The sequence below is a fragment of the Rana temporaria genome, unplaced genomic scaffold (genome assembly GCF_905171775.1).
Source record: "Rana temporaria unplaced genomic scaffold, aRanTem1.1, whole genome shotgun sequence".
NCBI classification, from domain to species: domain Eukaryota; kingdom Metazoa; phylum Chordata; class Amphibia; order Anura; family Ranidae; genus Rana; species Rana temporaria.
In genome coordinates this window covers 82,330-102,829 of record NW_024404516.1, presented here as the reverse complement: position 1 = coordinate 102,829, position 20,500 = coordinate 82,330, and the positions used below count along the sequence as shown (strand labels likewise).

Below are 20,500 nucleotides of genomic sequence, written 5' to 3'. Positions count from 1 at the left end.
AGTAAAACAGCTATATCAGTAAGCAATATACAACTGAAATAACAGCAGTCTACACATAGGGAAAAAAAAACACAGACATCCATACACTCGAACATACAGACACACACAGGCAATCGCCCCCTAGTGTTAAACCCTTCCCTGCCAGTGACATTTTTACAGTAATCAGTGCATTTTTATAGAACTGCTCGCTGTATAAATGCCAATGGTCCCAAAAATGTGTCAAAAGTGTCCGATGTGCCGCCATAATTTCGAAGTCACGATAAAAATCGCAGATCGCCGCCATAACAGTGCCTTGGTTTGTAACAACACATAGCAGCGCCCCCTCCCCCAATCCCAACTGGCACACAACGTAGACCAATCTGAACACTAAACTGGACATTTTCAGGCCCCGTCCCATGGGATTACACGGATAAATACTGGCAGGAATACATCCCTATAGGTGGTAATTGGACTTGTACCCGACTATATCCGCCCACCCCCAGGTCTGTTGGACCAATGGGAAATAATTTTTTCTTCGCTTTTTGTAATTTTTTTTTTTAAGGCTGTTGTATTATATTTACCGTATTTATCGGCGTATATCGCGCACTTTTTTGCCCTGAAAATCAGGGCAAAATCGTGGGTGCGCGATATACGTCGATACCCACTTTCCCGCACCGAGTTTTGAATACTACGCCGACATATACCGAGCGCAGTACACTCGGGTATAGTCGGCCAGTCTCGGCTTCTTCCGCGGTCACGTCCTGGACAGTTTCCGAGCCTGCCCGAGTGTACTGCGCTCGATATATGCAGGCGCAGTATTCAAAACTCGTCGCGGGAAACGAGCGGGGAGGACGCGAGGACGCCGCAGAAGGACGCCGGACCCGCCGAAGAGGACACCAGACCCGCCGAAGAGGACACCGGACCCGCCGCAGAAGGACACCCGAAGCTGCAGAAGGACACCCGAACCAGCAAAAGGATGCCGGACCCGCCGAAGAGGACACCCGAAGCCGCAGAAGGACGCCAGACCTGACGAGGCCGCCGATGGACCGATGGACGCCGCGCAAGACACCAAAACTGTAAGTACAAAAATAACTTTTTTTCCACAGGATTGGGGGTCACTTTGGGGGTGCGCGGTATACGCGGGAGCGCGTTATACCGCGATAAATACGGTACATGCATTTTCATTTTTCTATTGGCCATCACATTATTGTATGAAAGAAAGAGGCTTAGGTGGACTTTAATGGCACCATAGGAAAAACTGATAATCGGTCAGGGATATAGTATAAAATAATTTTTATTACAAAAGATAGAGAAAATTGATGTACAATAAAATAAAATAACAATTATTTTAGTGTGACAATCATGCAATAGCTCATTATAGACATTCTATTGTTACCAATGAAATATCCACTTATCAACAATACAAGGTACAGAGGCTATCACATAAAAATGCACAAAAAAAAACGGGAATACCTCATTGCTCATAAAGCAGCGCAAACGCAAAGCTCTGAGCATCCTCATTGCGCGCACACGCGTTGTGTTTCTTCAAAAACTCTAAAGTGTGAATGAGTCCATTAACATGTTTGCTTGATGTGTTTGTGATGTGATGTATTTGCCAATGAAATCGCATCTCTCAACACGTGCAATGTGAAAGCCTGAGTGCTTTCACACTGGGGAGCTGCGCTGTCAGGGCGTCTTTCGGGCACTGGCAGTGTGAAAGGGCTCTGAAAGCACTCAGGCTTTCACATTGGGATTGCAGATGAGGCATCTTTCAGTCACTTATCGCATTCACACCTGAGCGTTTTGTCCCCTGAAGCGCAACGCTCAAAAACGCTAGAGGGGAAAAAATACATTATTCCCTATAAAGATGGCTCACATCTCATCTCACATCTCCACTCCAAAACGCCTGGCGCTGATCGCCTGAAGCTCAAACAAGTTCCGGACCTTTTTTTTGTGGCGCGAATCGGACGGTTTGGGCATCTTTGACCGTTTCTATTTCCCATAGAAAGTAATGGAAACGCTCGATTCAAGCGACTAGCGCGACAACAAGCGTTTGCTACGGGCGTTTTGTCGCTTTAATCAATAGAACATTTCACTCAGGCAGAAGATAAAAGAAATCTACCAACATAGCAACAAGTGATGAAAAAATTATCATTTTTCCTATTGGCTAAAATAAAAAACGTCGAAGTACAAAAACGTCGGACGACGCTGTATGCAAACGCGCAAATAAGCATGAATACGTGCCAAAACGCTGGGAAAAAAACCTGGAAAAAACGACTGAACGATCTACGCTCAGTAGGCGCTTTTTTTTAACTCCAAAGTGCCTGAAAAACATCCTAGAGTGAAAGGGGTCTTATATTCAGCCCAGCAGCCTGCGGGTGTAATTTTCAGTGCTGCCTCTAGATGGTAGTGGTGAGCCGGTGACGTCAATGAGAATCCAGATTCTAGATACAGAGAGTAAAGGCTTTTGCTTGCCGGGCGCGGTGGCGTGCGTCTGTAATCCCAGCTGCTTGGGAGGTTGAGGCTGTCGGATTGCTTGAGTCCAGGAGTTCTGGTCTACCCTGTGCTATGTCGATCGGGTGTCCACGCTAAGTTCGGTATCAATATGGTGGCCCTAGGGGAGCCAGGGGCCACCAGGTTGCACTAAGGAGGGGTGAACCGGCCCAGGCCGGAAACGGAGCAGGTCAAAACCCCCGTGCTGATCAGTAGTGGGATCGCGCCTGTGAATAGCCGGTGTAGAGCAGCCTGGATAATACAGTGAAACACAGTCTCTCTTTTTTTCTATTTTATTTATCTACATTTTTTTTATTTATGTTTTTTATTTATTATTTTTATACCCCTTTATTTATATTTATTCATTATCAATGTCATTCACCCATCACGCACCGTCTTTTTATATTTACTCTTTATTATATTTATTCTTTTTTTTTTTATTCATTCATTAATGCATTTATTATTTGTATACACCCCAATTTATAGTTATTTTTATATTTATTAATTATTATCCTCATTATTTTTTTCTATACTTTTATACACCCTTATTTAGAGTTATTTTTATATTTATTTACTATTATATTTTTTATTATTATTGTTTATTTTTTTTTTATACACCCTTATTGTTTTTTTATCTTTATTCTTTACATTTATTCATACATGTATCATTTTTTATATACATTTTTATTCATTATCTTTATTCATTTATAATGTATATTTATTCTCTCTTATTTATTTATTTTATATTACTTTGATTTGTTTATATTTATTAAACCTATTTTTTTTTCATTAACAATCTTTTCTCTTTTATTTAATCACATTTATAGGAGGATTCTATGTAGCATATTGCACTGCCGATTTTTAAAAGATTGATTGCAGCATTGATAATAAATATAAAATATTTGTGTTTTTTTTAGAGGGAGGAATAAAAGTTGCTCTTGGTGACAGTTTACGTTTCTTAAATAATTATTAGAGAGTTTTTTGTTGTTGTTGATTGATTGCAGTATAATATATGTAAAACATTTTGTAATAATTGCGGCTATTTAGGAGGGAGAAATTAAATAATTATTTGTATGGAGTTTTTTTTTGTTTTAAATGTAATCAGTAATACTTTTAAACAATAAACTGTATGAGCAGCACTGATCCCTACTGGTGAAAGTTAGATAATGCATCTTCAGCTCACATGCGATGATGCATGTTCACCACACGAGGTCGCTCTACTCAGAGTTCTGAGACCGCAGCTTGCCATCCTGAGTGTGTAAAGCAAAAGGTTGATGATGATGATCATCTCTAGTGAAGTGCCTGTGAGTGACAATTATCAGACGAGTTACTGACAGAATAACGAACCTAACTAGTGCCAATCACACTGCCAAAGCATTAGTGAGATGTTTTCTGTACATAGGTGATCCCTACCATCCCAATACTGGAAAACCTTCTGCTGTAGATTTTCAAATATTTGTAGATTTGCGATTAAAAAGTGTCACCGCAGGGCTCCTTTGCTCCTCCCCTGGCTGCTAAAAGGAGAGAGGAGCGGGGTCTCGCGCATGCGCAGTATGGTTCCCGGCGTGAAGCCGACTGCTGGGTTCCCTTACCCGCAATGGCGGCGGCAGCAGCACCCGAAAACTGATGGAAACATCAGCTGCGAGGGACTTCAGGACAGGTAAGTGTCCATTTATTAAAAGCCAGCAGCTGCAGTATGAGTAGCTGCTGGCTTTTAATTGTTTATTTTTTTCCTGGACCTTCTGCTTTAAAAGCAGCTACTCTTTAAAGCGGAGGTTCACCCATAGAGAACACATTTTCCCCTTAGATTGAGGCTCGTTTTGTCTAGGGGAATCGGCTATTTGTTTTAAAATATGATCCGTACTTACCGTTTACGAGATGCATCTTCTCCGCCGCTTCCGGGTATGGGCTGCGGGACTGGGCGTTCCTATTTTGATTGACAGTCTTCCGAGAGGCTTCCGACGGTCGCATCCATCGCGTCACGATTTTCCGAAAGAAGCCGAACGTCGGTGCGCAGGCGCAGTATAGAGCCGCACCGATGTTCGGCTTCTTTCGGCTACGAGTGACGCGATGGATGCGACCGTCGGAAGCCTCTCGGAAGACTGTCAATCAAGAAGGAACGCCCGCTCCCGAAGACCCATACCCGGAAGCGACGGAGACGATGCATCTCGTAAGCGGTAAGTACGGATCATATTTTAAAACAACTAGCCGATTCCCCTAGACAAAACGAGCATCCAGCTATGGGGAAAAGAGAAAAAAAAACTAATTGGGTGAACTCCCGCTTTAATGAAAGTTCCTGTGCATGTAAAGGAGGGTGTCCCAAAACGTTTGACAATATAGTGTATATACTCTAATATATATATATATATATATATATATATATATATATATATATAAAACGTATTTTATTATTTGCAATTTTTTCCTATGAAAGTGAAGTTACTCTTTAATTTAGGTCTAATTATAAAGCCTACATCACAAATGATGGTACTGTATTTCTAATACTGTACAGTATACTGTATTTTATTATTACGGACTTCTCTGGGTGCAGCACTGACCTCTGCTGGAGAAAAGAAAATACTGCATGTAAAGCCTGCACGCTGTTCCATCTACCGCCACTAGATGTCGCACAGTTTTCTGAACGCTCTTACAGAATTGATCCCTGTGGCTCGCCGTGCCATGTGATGCAGGAAGTGTATGGCCGCTTGTAGTGAGTGCAGCAGAAGAGGGAGCTGGCAATATGAAGAACAGATTCAATACCATAGATATCCGGGCTGTCATCTCAGAGCTGCAGGACAGGTGACTACAAGGAGGGCTGTGTGAGCTGGAACATCAGCCTTGGGAGTGGGGAAGCTTCATTTCCAGCTGTTGTGGGGACTACAAGTCTCAGCTAACCCTGCCTGCTTCTATAACAGCTGGAGAGCTGCAGGCTGCCGGTGTGCAGTGCTGATCATTAATATGAATGGGGTCTTATAACTGATCAATAATTCTGTGTGTTGTCTCTCTTTATCCCTCAGTTTCCTGGGCATGCGCGTGTACAATGTCTACGATGTGGATAACAAGACTTACCTCATCCGCCTGCAAAAGTAAGAGGAGACGCATTTTCTGGGATTGGTATCTAGGATGTGTGTGTGTAACGGTCACTGGGGGTACAAGATAGCGGGGGGGGGGGGCCCCCATTCACAGGGGCTCAGGAACCATTCATAACAAGGAAGAGACCTGGTGTAGTATAAAAGGGTTTTTTAAAGTGATTGTAAGCCCAGGTTCACACTGGGTACGATTTGCTTTGATTTGAGATGCGATTTCACATGTGAAATCGCATCTCAAATCGGCGGCATTTGCCGGCAATGACATCGTCCTAATCGGTGCGATGCCGCATCTGCGGCGCTGCACCGATTTCAAAAAGTAGTTCCTGTACTACTTTTTGCGATTTACATTGACATCTGTGCAGAAACCTGCACAGATATCTCTTAAATCGCGGCCGATATCGGGACTGCCAGCGGGAGTGAAATTGTGCGAGTTCAGCTGAACTCGCACGGCTTCACTCCCGCAGCCCAGTGTGAACCAGGGCTAAATGATTAACTTGTAAAACAACCCATTCAGTTTAAAATAGAAATGGAAGGCAAACATTTTGTGTTTAGATATAAAAAATATTATAAATATCATTGTTCCCATTCCCTCTGTTCTCAGCTGCATAAGAGCTGGAGGAGAAGCAGCATAAGCAGTGTGAGCTTCCCAGTGAATGGCTGTGCAGAGGGAGGGATTGTAAGGACAAGTCTGATCATTGGAGGAGAGCAGGCCGAGTTCCCAGCATAGCTAGAGAACTGACCATGGTGCGCTCTCCTGCTTAGTGTGGTCTGTTTTAACAGGAAAGCAGAGGGGCTGGCAGGAACAGCAGGGATTTCACATAAAGGAAGCAATACAAAGAGAACAGGAGACTTTCCATGGAACAGCAGACACACATACCAGGAATATGAATGTTAGGGTAACAAACGCTTTCCATTCCAGGCCTATCCTGACATTTCCCTTAAACAGAATAATTAGAATTTTTTTTTTTTGTTTAATTACTTAGACCCCCAAAAATATTATACATTTTATAATCAGAGACCCTGGAAATTAAAATGGTGGGTGTTGCAATTTTTTATGTCGCAATGATATTTGCACAGTGGTTTATCAAACTCCAAGTTTTCAGGAAAAAAATACACTTTTATGAGTTTTGTACACAAGAAAGAAGTGTAAGAAGGGAGGGGAGGAGCCAACTGAGATAGTCCTACTATTTGTGGAATATATACACTTACAGGTTCACAGGGTGAAGATGCCCGTCAGGGATGGGAATGTCCTGCGGTGTGTTGATGCCGCTCTGCGGGCTCCGGTAACATTCCCTCGGCCGTGGGGGGTGAAGATGCCCGTCAGGGATGGGAATGTCCTGGGGTGTGTTGATGCCGCTCTGCGGGCTCCGGTAACATTCCCTCGGCCGTGGGAGGTGAAGATGCCCGTCGGTTATGGGAATGTCCTGGGGTATGCTGATGCCGCTCTGCGGGCTCCGCTAACATTCCCTAGGCCGTGGGGGTGAAGATGCCCGTCAGGGATGGGAATGTCCTGGGGTATGCTGATGCCACTCTGTGGGCTCCGGTAACGTTCCCTCGGCCGTGGGGGTGAAGATGCCCGTCAGGGATGGGAATGTCCTGGGGTATGCTGATGCCACTCTGTGGGCTCCGGTAACGTTCCCTCGGCCGTGGGGATGTAGAATCCGATCAAGCTGTGGATTCTACACCCCCGCGGCCGAGGGAATGTTACCGGAGCCCGCAGAGCGGCATCAGCATACCCCAGGCCATTCCCATCCCTGGCGGGCATCTTCACCCTGTGAACCTGTAAGTGTATATATTCCACAAATAGTAGGACTATCTCAGTTGGCGCCTCCCCTCCCTTCTTACACTTCTTGCTGACAGAGGTAAGGGACACTCTCTGAGGATGGCTGCTTTCTTTTTCACAATATATTTTCCTGATTGACTAAGATGTGCTATTAAAGCCACCATGGCATCATTGTTCATAAGGGCATCACATTATTTGGAGCGCCATATTCCTTTCCTTTTTATGAACAAAAACATAATATAATGCTCAATTTTTTGGTAAAAAATGATGTTATGCATTTTAGACCCCATATCTCTCCTATGGCCTCCTAAGGATCTAACTGAGTTTGGTTACTCAACATTTTAGCTGGCATCATGCAATGCCTGATTAAAGGAGGGATGGGTATTAAGCCATTTGTCTCCATGCACCTTCTTGGACTTGGAGTGTTTGGTAATCGGTGACAGTATGGGGGAGATTTACTAAACCTGGAGATTGCAAACTTTGGTGCAGCTCTACATAGAAACCAATCCATTTCCAGGTTTTATTGTCAAATAAGGATGAGCTCAGGCGTATTCGCAAGTCCACACGCCCGCCAGGAAGCGGACACTCCACAGCGCTAATCAAGGGTAGTGAGACATTTCCCGATCTGTGCAGCCATGGATCGGAAGATGTCTCGCTGCCTGTGAATAGCGCTGCGTGGTGCCCGCTTCCTAGCGGGTGCGGGCACGTGGACTTGCGAACACGCCTGAGCTCATCCTTATTGTCAAAGCTTAGTTGAACAAGCTGAAGTTAGAAGCTGATTGGCTACAATGCACAGCTGCACCAGATTCTGAGTGCTCCAGTTTTAGTAAACCTCCCCCTATGTACATGGCACCTTTTCTGTAACCCATGTGAATGTTACATTATATAACTACATATACAATTATTTTGCCATGGGTCGCTGTATATTTAACTTGTTCTCCAACAATTGTTTTTCTTTGTCACAGTCCTAACTGGCTGTTTACTTTTGATTGACAGGCCAGACTCTAAAGCCGTAATTCTGGTGGAATCCGGGATCAGAATTCACACCACAGAGTTTGAATGGCCCAAGAATATGATGCCATCTGGGTTTGCAATGAAGGTTTGAAGGGAATCTATTACAATCTCATTTAAGACATTAGACATGTCATGGTCTTCTGAAGCTAGTCATTACATTCTGATTGCACAAACCCCTTTGGAATAGTTATGTAGTACATGGTAGGCCCTCAGGCTACATGGTTGACCTTTTTCTGGCACCATTTTTCTATGTTTCTCACAAGCTTCCCAAGTATTATTTGATTGATATGGTTGTCTGTTATATTTTTTTGAGATGGCCTCTTGGGCCAATCTTGTTTAAGAAAGACCTTTTGGAATTCAAGCCATGTATGGATTAACCACCTCCTGCCTGGTCTATTGTAAAATAAAAGCTATGCCGGAGCATCCTTATTCTGGGTGGATGTTATGTGGCGCCCTCCCAGTTTCATGCCTTGTGCGCCCCCTAGGGGCCGTGCAGTGGTACAATCTGTGAGCTGCTGTGTCCACCAGACATAGCGGAAGACAAATCACTATATCGGGCTGGCCCTGGTACCATGTGATTGCTGTGACCAATCGCAGTGACATTGTTGCCAACCGCCAGTATATGCCAGTGACAGGAAAAAGTTGCCAGTAAAAAATATGTCTGTAACAGTTGGCTTAAACTGCACATGCACAGTTTTGGTCCGAAACTGGCCGAGACTATTGAAGTGCCTGCTACAGTGTGTTCAGGCAGCACCGGCAGGGTGCCAGTCTACCACAGGTGTGCCTGAGCATGTCGTGTGACGTCATGGTGCAAGGGAGCAGAGCAGAGCTGCCGAAGCCTCGTATGCAGGTCTTCAGGATGGAAGTGGGACTGTCAGTGCTGTTTGGAGATTGAAGGGGCCACCTGGTGTGGAGAGAGACAGGAGGAGACGTGTCATGTCAGTGAGGTGTCATCATCATCTGTGCTGCTGTTAGTGTCACTGTGAGAGTCAATTTCATGTGTGTGTGTGTGCGCCGCCCATTTTAATTTCTTGCTGTATCAAAAATAAGATCAGAAATATATTTTTTTACCTTAATATCTACTTTTTGTAACCTTTGGAAATTCCAGTAAATTTTTTGATGTTGTGTCAGTAAATTTCAATCTGGTAGGTTGGATCACTGCACAGCGATCACATGTCAAATGTACACAATGGCTTATATTTCTAGCCAATCATTGTGTGCTGTTGTGATCTCTGTGATTGGTCCCCATGATCACATGGTACAGACAGGGCTAATCACAGTGCACCTGTACTATGTGATAGCAAATCACAGCTATTGCAATAATACTTAATGGCACATGAATTAATACCATTCATAAAAATGATTGCTTAAAAAAGCGATCAGATAATAACTGTAATAAGCAATCGTAACCGAAAAAAATCACCTCCCCAAAGCATTACATGTACTGCACTGGTGACAGTATGTAAAAAAATAAATAAAATTTGTTTTTTTCAATTTAAATACCGTGTTTCCCCGAAAATAAGCCCGGGTCTTATATTAATTTTGTCACCCAAAAACACACTAGGGCTTATTTTCGGGGTAGGTCTTATCATGCCGTGTGCTGTCTTCTCTTCCCCCATGCCTGTCATAAATCCCATGTGGAACCGTGTAAAGTGATTGTAAAATCCTAGAATCCACTACATATTGCAAAATGTGTATGTCTCTGCAATCCATTAGTGCCACATACCTTATAGTGCTTGGCACATCTGTAACCCACCAAAGCTCTCTTCCCCTTCTTCGAGCACTGCAGAGGCAGGGGGGCCTGACATCCCCCGCTGACAGCTTGCAGAAGAGCAGAGTGACATCAGCTGAGCGCCGCTCGCCGCTTCCATGGCCAGCCGGGGCCCTCATCCCAGCTCTGAGCACTGCAGAGGAAGGGGGGCCCCAACATCTCCTGCTGACAGCTTGCAAATACCGTAAGCAGAGCGGAGTGACATCAGAAGTGCGCCGCTCGGCGCTTCTATGCTCCGTCGGAAGCCTCTTCCAAGCTCCGAGAATTGCAGAGAAAGGGGGGCCCAACATCCCCCGCTGACAGCTTGCAAATAAGCAGAGCAGAGTAACATCAGTTGTGCGCCGCTCGGCGCTTCTGTGCTCCGTCGGAAGCCTCTTCCAAGCTCCGAGAACTGCAGAGGGAGGGGAGCTTGAGATCCCCCACTGACATCTGAGAGGAGAGGAAAGCAGCGTGAGATCAGCTGAGAGCAGCGGAAGGTCAGCGATATGCCGATGGTATTTGGCACAACTAGATCGCATAAACACCCACACACACACTCTCTACACTTAATAACACTGTAATAGAGTGGACAGCACTGTAAACTAGGTCTTATTTTCGGGGTAGGGCTTATATTGCAGCCCTTCCCGAAAATCACACTAGGTCTTATTTTCGGGGTAGGTCTTATTTTCGGGGAAACACGGTATGCAGTGTGTATATGTATTCTCTCACCATGCCTCTTACTAAATACCTTGGTATGTCTAGTTTCCAAAAATGGGTCATATGGGGGTATTTATACTGTCCTGGCATTTTAGGCCCTCAAGAAATAGGCCATTAGTACATCAGGATTAAACAATGTTTGTATATATATGCCATAGTTTGTGGACTCTATAACTTTCACACAGACTAAATAATATACCCTGATTTGGGTTATTTTTACCAAAGAAATCAAGCAGAATACATTTTGGCCTAAATGTATGAAGAAATATTTTTGCAAAATTTTATTATCGAAACTAAATGTTCAGTACTTGTTTTGTGTATATAGCAAAAAACGACAACCCATTGGTGATTAAATACCACAAAAAATTTAAATTGCCAAAAGCTTAAAATTAGCCTGGGCAGGAAGGGGGTGAAAGTAACTGAAGAAGAAGAGGTAGAATAGCTACTTCCGCATAGCAACCACCTTTTCAGTTGAGTATAAAAATAAAATAAAAAATGTTTTTTTTTTTTTTTTAATTATTATTTATTTTAAGATTTATGGGGGAGACAAAAAACGGGTGGAACTCCACTTTAAGTACAAGTACCAATACTTTTTCCCTGTACTTCTTTTTTTTTTTTTTTTTTTTTTTTTATTAACTTTGCTGCTAGTACTCATAGACAACATCCATTGTAATCGCATGGGCTGTGACAGATCCTCTTTAAGGAGAGAGCTAGGGTCTATTAGACGGAAAATCTCTCCTCTGGCCTCCAATGCAGCCAATCAGTCTTTTTTTGTTTTTATTAGCTGAGCCCATGTTAAACACTTTATTTAAAGATGACAGTTTCTGCTTTCAACTGGAGAACATTAAAGAGGGGGTTCACCCTATTAATAAAAAAAAAAAAATATTTTTCCTCTAGCATAAAATGAGGCATAGTAGCGCGAGCTACAGTATGCCTGTCTTTATTTTTTTAGTCCGGTACTCACTGTGTAATCGTAGAGACAAGATTCCGACTCCCCGCGGGGAATGGGCGTACCTATGGAGAGGGAAGGTGATTGACGGCCGGCTCTGGCACGTCACGCTTCTCCGGAAATAGCCGAAATAGGACTTGGCGCTTCACGGCGCCTGCGCATAGTCTGTGCGCAGGCGCCGTATAGCACCGTGAAGAGCCGAGACCTGTTCCGGCTGTCTTCGGGGAGCGTGACGTGCCAGAGCCGGCCGTCAATCACCTTCCCTCTCCATAGGAACGCCCATTCCCCGCGGGGAGTCGGAATCTTGTCTCTACGATTGCACAGTGAGTACAGGGCTAAAAAAATAAAGAAAGGCATACTGTAGCTCGCGCTACTATGCCTCATTTTATGCTAAAATGTTGTTATGGAGGGTGAACCACTGCTTTAAAAAGAATGAGAGCACCGCTTAACTTGAATGAGTCCAATCATAATGTATTTTTCATGACAAGATCAAACTTTAAATGCATTTTTTTTTTTTGTCTCTCCAGTGCAGGAAGCATCTGCGCTCCAGGCGGCTGGTCAGCATTAAGCAGCTTGGAGTGGACAGGATTGTGGATTTTCAGTTTGGCTCCGATGATGCCGCTTACCATCTCATTGTTGAGCTCTATGACAGGGTAAGATCATAGAGCCACAAGGAAAACATTTCCAAAGATCATATCTCTAATGTGGTGGCTGTGCTTTGTAGCCTTGACTGATATCTCTGTATTTCTTTTTCAATATTCACTAATCTTTTCCCAGTATAGACTGGCAGCTGGGTAATGCTGTTTTTTTTAAGCTGATCTTCAGGCTAAACAAATATTGTCTAGCTACAAGACGTATGTGCATTCTTGCGTGAATCTTGGTGTCCTTTGAGTATTTCTTTCACATCTGTGCAGTAATCAAACATGAAAAAACCTGCAAAGCAGGAACGAAGATTGACTCTGAACAAATTGTAGCCTTTTATTGAAAGAAGGACAGCACTACAAGTCGCAGCAAAATAAAACCTGACTTCTGACGCGTTTCGCATTGAAACTAGTGCTTAGTCACAGCTGTGACTAAGCACTAGTTTCAGTGCGAAATGTGTCTTCTCCCCTCACCTGCTATTACATTTCAAAATTGGTGGGACTGCACAGCTGCGACATTCTTTCACAGGAATTTGTGAACAAAAAACCTACAATGGCAGAGGTTATAGATCTCAATGGAGCCAAAGTGTAGTGACATCACCGCACTTGTAGGCCATTCATACTTCTCCCAGTCCCTGGAGGAATAATCTGCAGGAGCCTAAGCATTGCACCCACCAACCACTAATGCTTTTCAGGCTGCAATGCAAAATAAATAAATAAAAAAGCTTCACATTTTTAAAAAATTGTTGACAGACAGGATATTTATAACAAAGATCTCTTCTGTCATAAATGCTTCCTCCTGCCTACCAGCTGTCTTGTTAACTATGCTGCGCATGTGCAACTCGGCAAATATTTATGGCCCTGATCTGTGCTGCTGTGATGTGGTGTCATTGTGGCTTAGCTATTTAGGCGGCCGAAGGCATGAAAGACCAGGCGAAGATGGAAGTGCCCGGGACCCACCGGATCGATGACAGCGCAGCACTGGAGGCTGGTTTGTCAGGCATGTATGCCATGATGTGCTAATATGCGGTGCATACTAGTACATTATGGCATAACCCACCTGGGGACCCCTAAAAAGAAATAGCAGACTTTGCTATTGCTTTAAAGATGGCTTTTTTTCTTACTTTTGCTGCATATTGTAAAATTACTGTAAGATCCGTTTTAACACTTTAAAGTGGTTCTAAAGCCGCATACACGCAATCATTTTTCAGCATGTTGAAAAAACGAAGTTTTTCCAACTTCATCATTAAAACGATGTTGCCCACACACCATCGTTTTAAAAAAATGCTCTAGCAAAGCGCGGTGACGTACAACATGTACGACGGCACTATAAAGGGGAAGTTCCCTTCCGCCTTTGGGCTGCTTTAGCTGATTTTGTGTTAGTTAAAGACGATTCGCGCTTTTTTGTCTGTTACAGCGTGATGAATGTGCTTACTCCAATATGAACGGTAGCGTTCCCGTCTCATAACTTGCTTCTGAGCATTCGCAGGTTTTTAACATCGTTTTAGCCCACACACGATAATTTTTTACAACCCGAATGCAGCATGTTCAATTTTTTTTTTTTTTGTCGTTTTTTAGAACCTGAAAAATTACGTGAAGCCCACACACGAGCATTTAAAATTAAATTTTTTAAAAACAACGTTTTTTTTCATGCCGAAAAATGATCGTGTGTACGCAGCATAAGGGCTCAAGGTTTTTTTTTTTTTTTTTTTTTACCTTAATGCATTCAATAAAGGATCACTTTTTAAATAAATAAAAATAAATGCCAATTTTTTTGCAGTTAAAAAAAATGCATTTATTATTTGGCCGTACGGACAAGCAGATACACCGACAGGAAGCATCAATGAACTACCACGACGCTCTACATTGCTTCAATGAGAACTACAAGCTGACAGATGCAAAAGGATGTTGGGGCTTGTAGTTCATTCACACACACACAGATATGTGAATAAACAATGCGGTTCTGTGGGCGGAGCCCTGCAGGGCCGCGCTGATTTTAAAAAGCGACAGCTAGTATGGGAAACTCCATAGGCTCCTGCTGCTGTCAATCAAATCCTGTTATGGGGATGGGGCTGAACTGCCTGCTCAACTGCCCCCGTATGATGTGGCTTCTTATGGGGGGCATTAGCTGAAGAGGAGGAGCCTAGAGCGTTGGCAGGGGACCCCAGAGGAGGAGGATCGGGCTGCTTTGTGCAAAATCATTACACAGAGCAGGTAAGTATAACATATTAATTATTTTTAAAAAAATTATGAAAATCTATCATCACCAAGTATAGAGACTAAATCCCTGATTTTGGATTTCCTTTCTCTTGTTTCCCAGGGCAACATTGTGCTCACAGACCACGAGTATCTCATTCTTAACATCTTGAGGTTCCGCACAGATGAAGCTGATGATGTCAAATTTGCGGTTAGAGAACATTATCCTGTTGGCAACGCCAAAGGCCCCGAACCTCTTATTACCATGGAGAGGTATGATTCTGATTGAATATCACACAAGGGCAACAAAGCTTGCCAACAGTCCTTCACTATATTTAGAGCTGAACCACATGTTAGTACCAGTATATATTCATTGACCCATTCATGCTTTTTTCTGACATTTGTTGCTTACTATTTCCATATTTTTTGCTAGAAAATGACTTGGAATCCCCAAACATTATGTATGTTTTTTTAGCAGAAACCCTAGAGAATAAAATGGCAATCATTACAATATTTTAGGTCGCACTGTATTTGCGCAGCGGTCTTTCAAATGCATTTTTTTTTTTGTGGAAGAATTACTTTCATGAATAAAAAATAAAATAAAAAAAAAACTAAACAGTAAAGTTAGCCCATTTTTTTCGTATAATGTGAAAGATGGTGTTACGCTGAGTAAATAGATGCCTAACATGTCACTCTTTAAAACTGCGCACACTCCTGGAATTGTGACAAACTACGATACTTCCAAATCACCATAGGCGACGCATTAAAAATGTCTGCAAATTGCATAGGTAGTCTAGTGCTAGAATGATTGCTCTCGCTCTAATGATTGCCGCGATACCTCACATGTGTGTTTACATTTGCGGGCACGACTTTCGTATGCGTTTTGCTTCTGCATGCAAGCATGGAGGGACGGGGCGCTCTAAAAAAAATAAAAATAAAAATACATTTTTTTTATGTTTTTTATTTTTATGCTGTCCCTTTAACAAAAAATTCTCATCACTTTTATTGCTGTCACAAAGAATGTAAACATCCCATGTGACAGTAATAGACAGTGACAGGTACTCTTTTATGGAGGGATCTGGGGTCTATAAGACTGGCGGATGTGCTGGCTGGACGATCGGGCCTCCTGGTGGGGGCGATAACAGCTGAGCGCCTTAGCCGCATTGGTTGTTATCCCCAAAAAAGCGGTACCGGGGGGGATGCCTGCAGTTGCAAGCATCAACCCGGTACAACCCCTTTAAGCCAAGGCCTCATATTTGCATAAGGTCGGCATGAAGGGGTTAAAGAAGAACTATAGACAAGCCTTTTTTTCATTTTGGGGTACGAGAGGAATATATAACCCCAGTCAGTTTTTTTTTTTCCATCTGCATTTCCTTGCAAATTAAGGGAATTCTTTGGACCCCTCTTACTTTTCTGGGAACAACCCAAAATGCTCCCCGCGGATTTCCCGATCGGACCCCCGACCCGCGGAAAGGCAGGGACGTACATGTACGCCCATATGTGCCATTCTGTGGACGTACATATACATGTGGCGGTTAAAAAGGGAAGGCTGAATTTATCACATTGGCATAAGTATTCAGACCCTAACAACACTTAAAAAGTAAGATCAGATAGTTGTGTTATAATGGGATTTAAACAGACTGTTCTTATTAATATTGCTAATATTTATTTTTTTAAGGCTAAAAGAGATTGTAGCAAACGCTCAAAAAGGAGATCAGCTGAAGAGAGCCCTCAACCCACATCTCCGTAAGTAGCCACAGCGATCCATTTTCATTCCCTGGGCTGTACGAGATAATGAAGGGAAGTCCTTCAATGTTAAAGCAGGAACTTCATCTGCTTATATTTTCCTTTTTCTGGTTCCTCATTCTGCCCTTCATCAACTTGTTGGTATTTATAATTTACACTCCTTTCCAGTCTCTTTAATATCATTTTCTATAACTGTGTTTTCCAGTTATGATTTTAAAGCAACTCTTTAAGGTTGAAAAATTCCATGCACCAGAAGATGTAGTGTATTCTTCTCATTGGCAATCTATGGGGGAGATTTACTAAACCTGGTGCACTCGGAATCTGATGCTGCTGTGAATGGCAGCCAATTGTCTTCTAACTTCCGTTTGTTCAGTTAAGCTTTGGCAATAAGGCTCGGTTTCCACTAGTGGGACTGCAAAGTCGCATGACAAGCCGTTCCCCATGATTTCCAATGAGTACCGTTCAGATCTGTGTGACTTCAAAGTAGTCCCTGCACATCTTTGATGCGACTTGAGGTCCAGGACCTTAAGAATACACAGGCATTTCTTCAAGTTGCATCAAAATCTTTGGTAAAATTGTATGACTTTGGGGTTGCAATAGTGGAAACGGAGCCTAATGCATGGAAGTTGATTGGCCTCTAGAGAGTGCAAAATCTGATGCAATTCTACAGTTTTAGTAAATAATCCCCCATGTCTCCTACCTTCACTTCTGTTCCAGCTCTGCAGCCTCCAAATGACTCTTCTTCATTTAACACTTTAAGGAATGTTGGATGCCTGTGCCCTCCACCATGTGCTGTAGGCAGGGATGGACTGGCCATAGGGACTACAGGGAGTTTCCCGGTGGGCCGATGGCTCAGTGGGCCGTTTTTTAAAACAGAGATGCTGCTTGAAGGACTTTTTTTAATGCCCTGGCAGCGCCCCAGTGTGAAAGCACTCAGGCTTTCACACTGGGGCTGCAGCAGAAGCATTTTTCAGTCGCTTTACAGGCGCTATTTTTAGCCCCAAAGGGCCTAAAAAACGCCTCAGTGTAAAAAGGGGTCCTACACTCACCCCCTGTCTTTTACACTCACTCTCTTTTTCTTACACTAACCCCCCTCTCTCACCCACCCCCTCTCACCCCTTTCCCTCAACCCTCCCTCTCTCTCTCACCCTCTCATGATATACAATAATGGATGTAAGGGCCTTTTGGTGGGCGTGATTTTTCGCGGGGGTGGGGGCAGCATTTTATTGAATTAAAGTGGGCCGGTCTGGATGAAGTCCAGGGCCAAATTTTTGTCCCAGTCCAGCCCTGGCTGTAGGTCCATCCCCTGGCCTATACATAATTGACATAGGGTTCAGAGGATAGGGACATGGCACGTGGTGGTGGAATAACCCTCTGACGTGTTAAATGCCGAAGTCTTACAGAGTCAGTAGCACCCGAAAGGAGGGAAGGTAGGAGATTCGGGAATATAAATGCTCATCTGTTGCACAGTCCTTTATTCTCAATCTTTTTTTCAAACCTGACAGGGTCACTTTATTAAAACTGAACTCTCTTCTAGCTTATGGAGCTACACTGATCGAACATTGCCTTCTGGAAACTGGATTGTCTGCTAATGTCAAGGTTGACCAGATAAGAGAGGAAACGGGTAAGTGAATATTTTAAAGGTCTATATAAATAAGATTTTAGGCCCACACACAAAGGCCTTTGAGCACCCCGAGATTAAGTTCCCCCCCAATTTTTAGAACTAATTTAATATTTCAGTGCTTAGGATGTTAACCAATGTGAATTAAAGGGGTTGTAAACCTTTGTGTTTTTCACCTTAATGCATCCTATGCATTAAGGTGAAAAAACGCCTTGCAGTGTACAGGCCCCCCAGCCCCCACGTTTTACTTACCTGAGCCCCAAATTTCCGTCGGTGCGTCCCTGCCATCCTTCTCTCCACGGAGTCCGGCTTTGATTGGATAGATTGATGGCAGCGCAGCCATTGGCTCCCGCTGCTGTCAATCAAATCCAATGGCGCAAGGGAAGTTATGCATTCAGCGGCTATGGACGCCGAGTGTTTGACTCAGGATCGCGCCTGTAAGGTAACCCCCTCGGGAGAGAGCTTCCCAGAGGTAGTTATCTAATGCGGGGAGGAGCCGCGAGAGCCGCCGTGGGACCCCAGAAGACGTGGATCGGGGCCACTCTGTGCAAGACCAACTGGGTATACTTGGTAAGTATTTCATGTTTGTTATTTAAAAAAAAACCCAAACCTTAATATCACCGGCTGCTGCTCTGTTAAGGTACTGTACCTTTAAATGACATACATAGGTGTTTTTAGCGCTACCTGGTTACATAAAAACAAATCCCCACATGTGTACATTTGCAATAAACAACTGAAAAAAGAAAAAGTGAAATAAGGAGAGAATTTGTTCATTTTAACACTTTAGATAATTACAATCTTAGATTGTAAGCTCATTGAGGGTAGGGACTAATGTACAATGTGTATGTAAAGTGCTGCGTAAATTAATGGCCCTATATAAGTACCTGAAATAATAAAATAATGAATAAATATATAAACATGTCATTCAGAAATTAGTCCATATCCTTGTATCTTCATAAATGCAAGAATGTGACAATCAATTTTTAAAGTGCCAAGTGTTGTCTCTTTAACCACTTGCCAACCGGCCGCAGTACATATACTGCGACAGGTCAGCTCTATTGCACGAAACGACATCCAGTGAGTTCATCCCCCCCAAACAGTTAGAAAGCACCCCCTAGGGACACACTTAACCCCACTTATGTTAAAACCTTCACAGCCAGTGTCCTTAGTACAGTGACTGTGTATATTTTTAGCACTGATCACTGTAATAATGTCACTGGTTCCCAAAAAGGTGACGTCACTCCCACGCATGCTCTGAAGGAACGCCACGGGTGGTCATTCCTTCAGAGCGCGTTCGCCAGTGATGTCGCTGGGTACATTTACAGTAAGTATCTCTTAAACTGTGCATGTTTAGGAGATATTTACACTACTTATAGGTAAACCTTATTATAGGCTTCCCTATAGGTAAAGGTCAGAGATGGAAGTTTACTTCCACTTTAAAGGCAGAGGACATGGAAGTCCTATCTTTGTTGTCTGGTTTGCAAAACCAAAAGAATTGTATTACAAATCATTTGCCCCAATAGACATTTAGCAGATTTTTCTGGAGTTTATGTTTTATAAATGGGCCCAGTTGCCTGTAGATTTTTTACTTTTTTTTCTTTTCTGATTTGTAGATTTTGAAAAAGTTAATCTGGCGTTGCAGAAGGCAGAGGATTATATGGACAAAACCATTAATTATACAGGAAAGGTGAGAAGATGAAAAGTTTTGTCAGATTGCCTACGGTTGGATCTGCTAAGGTTGACGCCAGATTACCATATTTAATAAAGCATCCTAAAAAAGCAGTGATCGCCACCAGATTCATATTTCCAGTTTATTTTTTCTAGTGCAAGTTTAGTGGGTGGGACAATACAAACATATATTTTTTTTTTAATCTTTGATAGAAATTTTTTTAAATATAAAAAAGGATATCAGGACAGGTATAGCTGTCAAAATATGGTTTATTACCCATTTGCCAACCAGCAACGTACCCTCGTCACTGGACTTCAAGTGGTTGTACCGGGATCATCCCAGTACCGTTTTTTACAGCCGACCGTAAGCTCTCATGTAAAAGCAATTTTAGTGGTTAACTAGCTGCTGGATTGCTTTTACAAGCAGAGGGATGGGATCCCCCCCCCCTTCCAGGTGCCTTTAGCGACTTTAACGGGATCTTCCGTACCACAGGGAGTGCCATTTGACCAGCCGGCGCTTCCTGGCTAAGCAGAGAGCTGAACAAATCCCAAGATTGGTTTTATTCGGTGCTCGGCTATGGTAACCCGGAAGCGATGACCTGATATCCCTTCCGGTTAACCCAGATGTCGATAGCGCCATTTTCAAAAAACAAAAGCATTCAAATGCACCAATGCTTTTAAGGGCACAGGAGGGATTTTGGGTCTTATAGACCCCCATATATCTCCATAAAGAGTACCTGTCGCTGCCTATTACTGTCACAAGGGATGTTAACTTTCCATCTGATGTCAATAAAAGTGATTAAAAAATAAATTGCAGTAAAAAAAAAAAAAAAAAGAAAAGAAAGTGCCTCTAT

The 20,500-nt window shown here is 43.1% G+C and overlaps 1 protein-coding gene across 1 annotated transcript in view; it reads left to right on the top strand.

Annotated features, from left to right (window-relative positions):
• The first annotated feature begins 5,081 nt into the window (after window positions 1-5,081).
• NEMF (nuclear export mediator factor) overlaps window positions 5,082-20,500 on the top strand; it is a 56,643-nt gene continuing 41,224 nt past the window's right edge. The window contains exons 1-8 of the mRNA XM_040334585.1: window positions 5,082-5,271; window positions 5,490-5,558; window positions 8,341-8,443; window positions 12,302-12,427; window positions 14,736-14,884; window positions 16,290-16,357; window positions 17,895-17,981; window positions 19,592-19,665. Coding sequence (XP_040190519.1) covers window positions 5,213-5,271; window positions 5,490-5,558; window positions 8,341-8,443; window positions 12,302-12,427; window positions 14,736-14,884; window positions 16,290-16,357; window positions 17,895-17,981; window positions 19,592-19,665 — 735 coding nt within the window. The 5' untranslated portion in view covers window positions 5,082-5,212. The remainder of the gene's footprint in view (window positions 5,272-5,489; window positions 5,559-8,340; window positions 8,444-12,301; window positions 12,428-14,735; window positions 14,885-16,289; window positions 16,358-17,894; window positions 17,982-19,591; window positions 19,666-20,500) is intronic.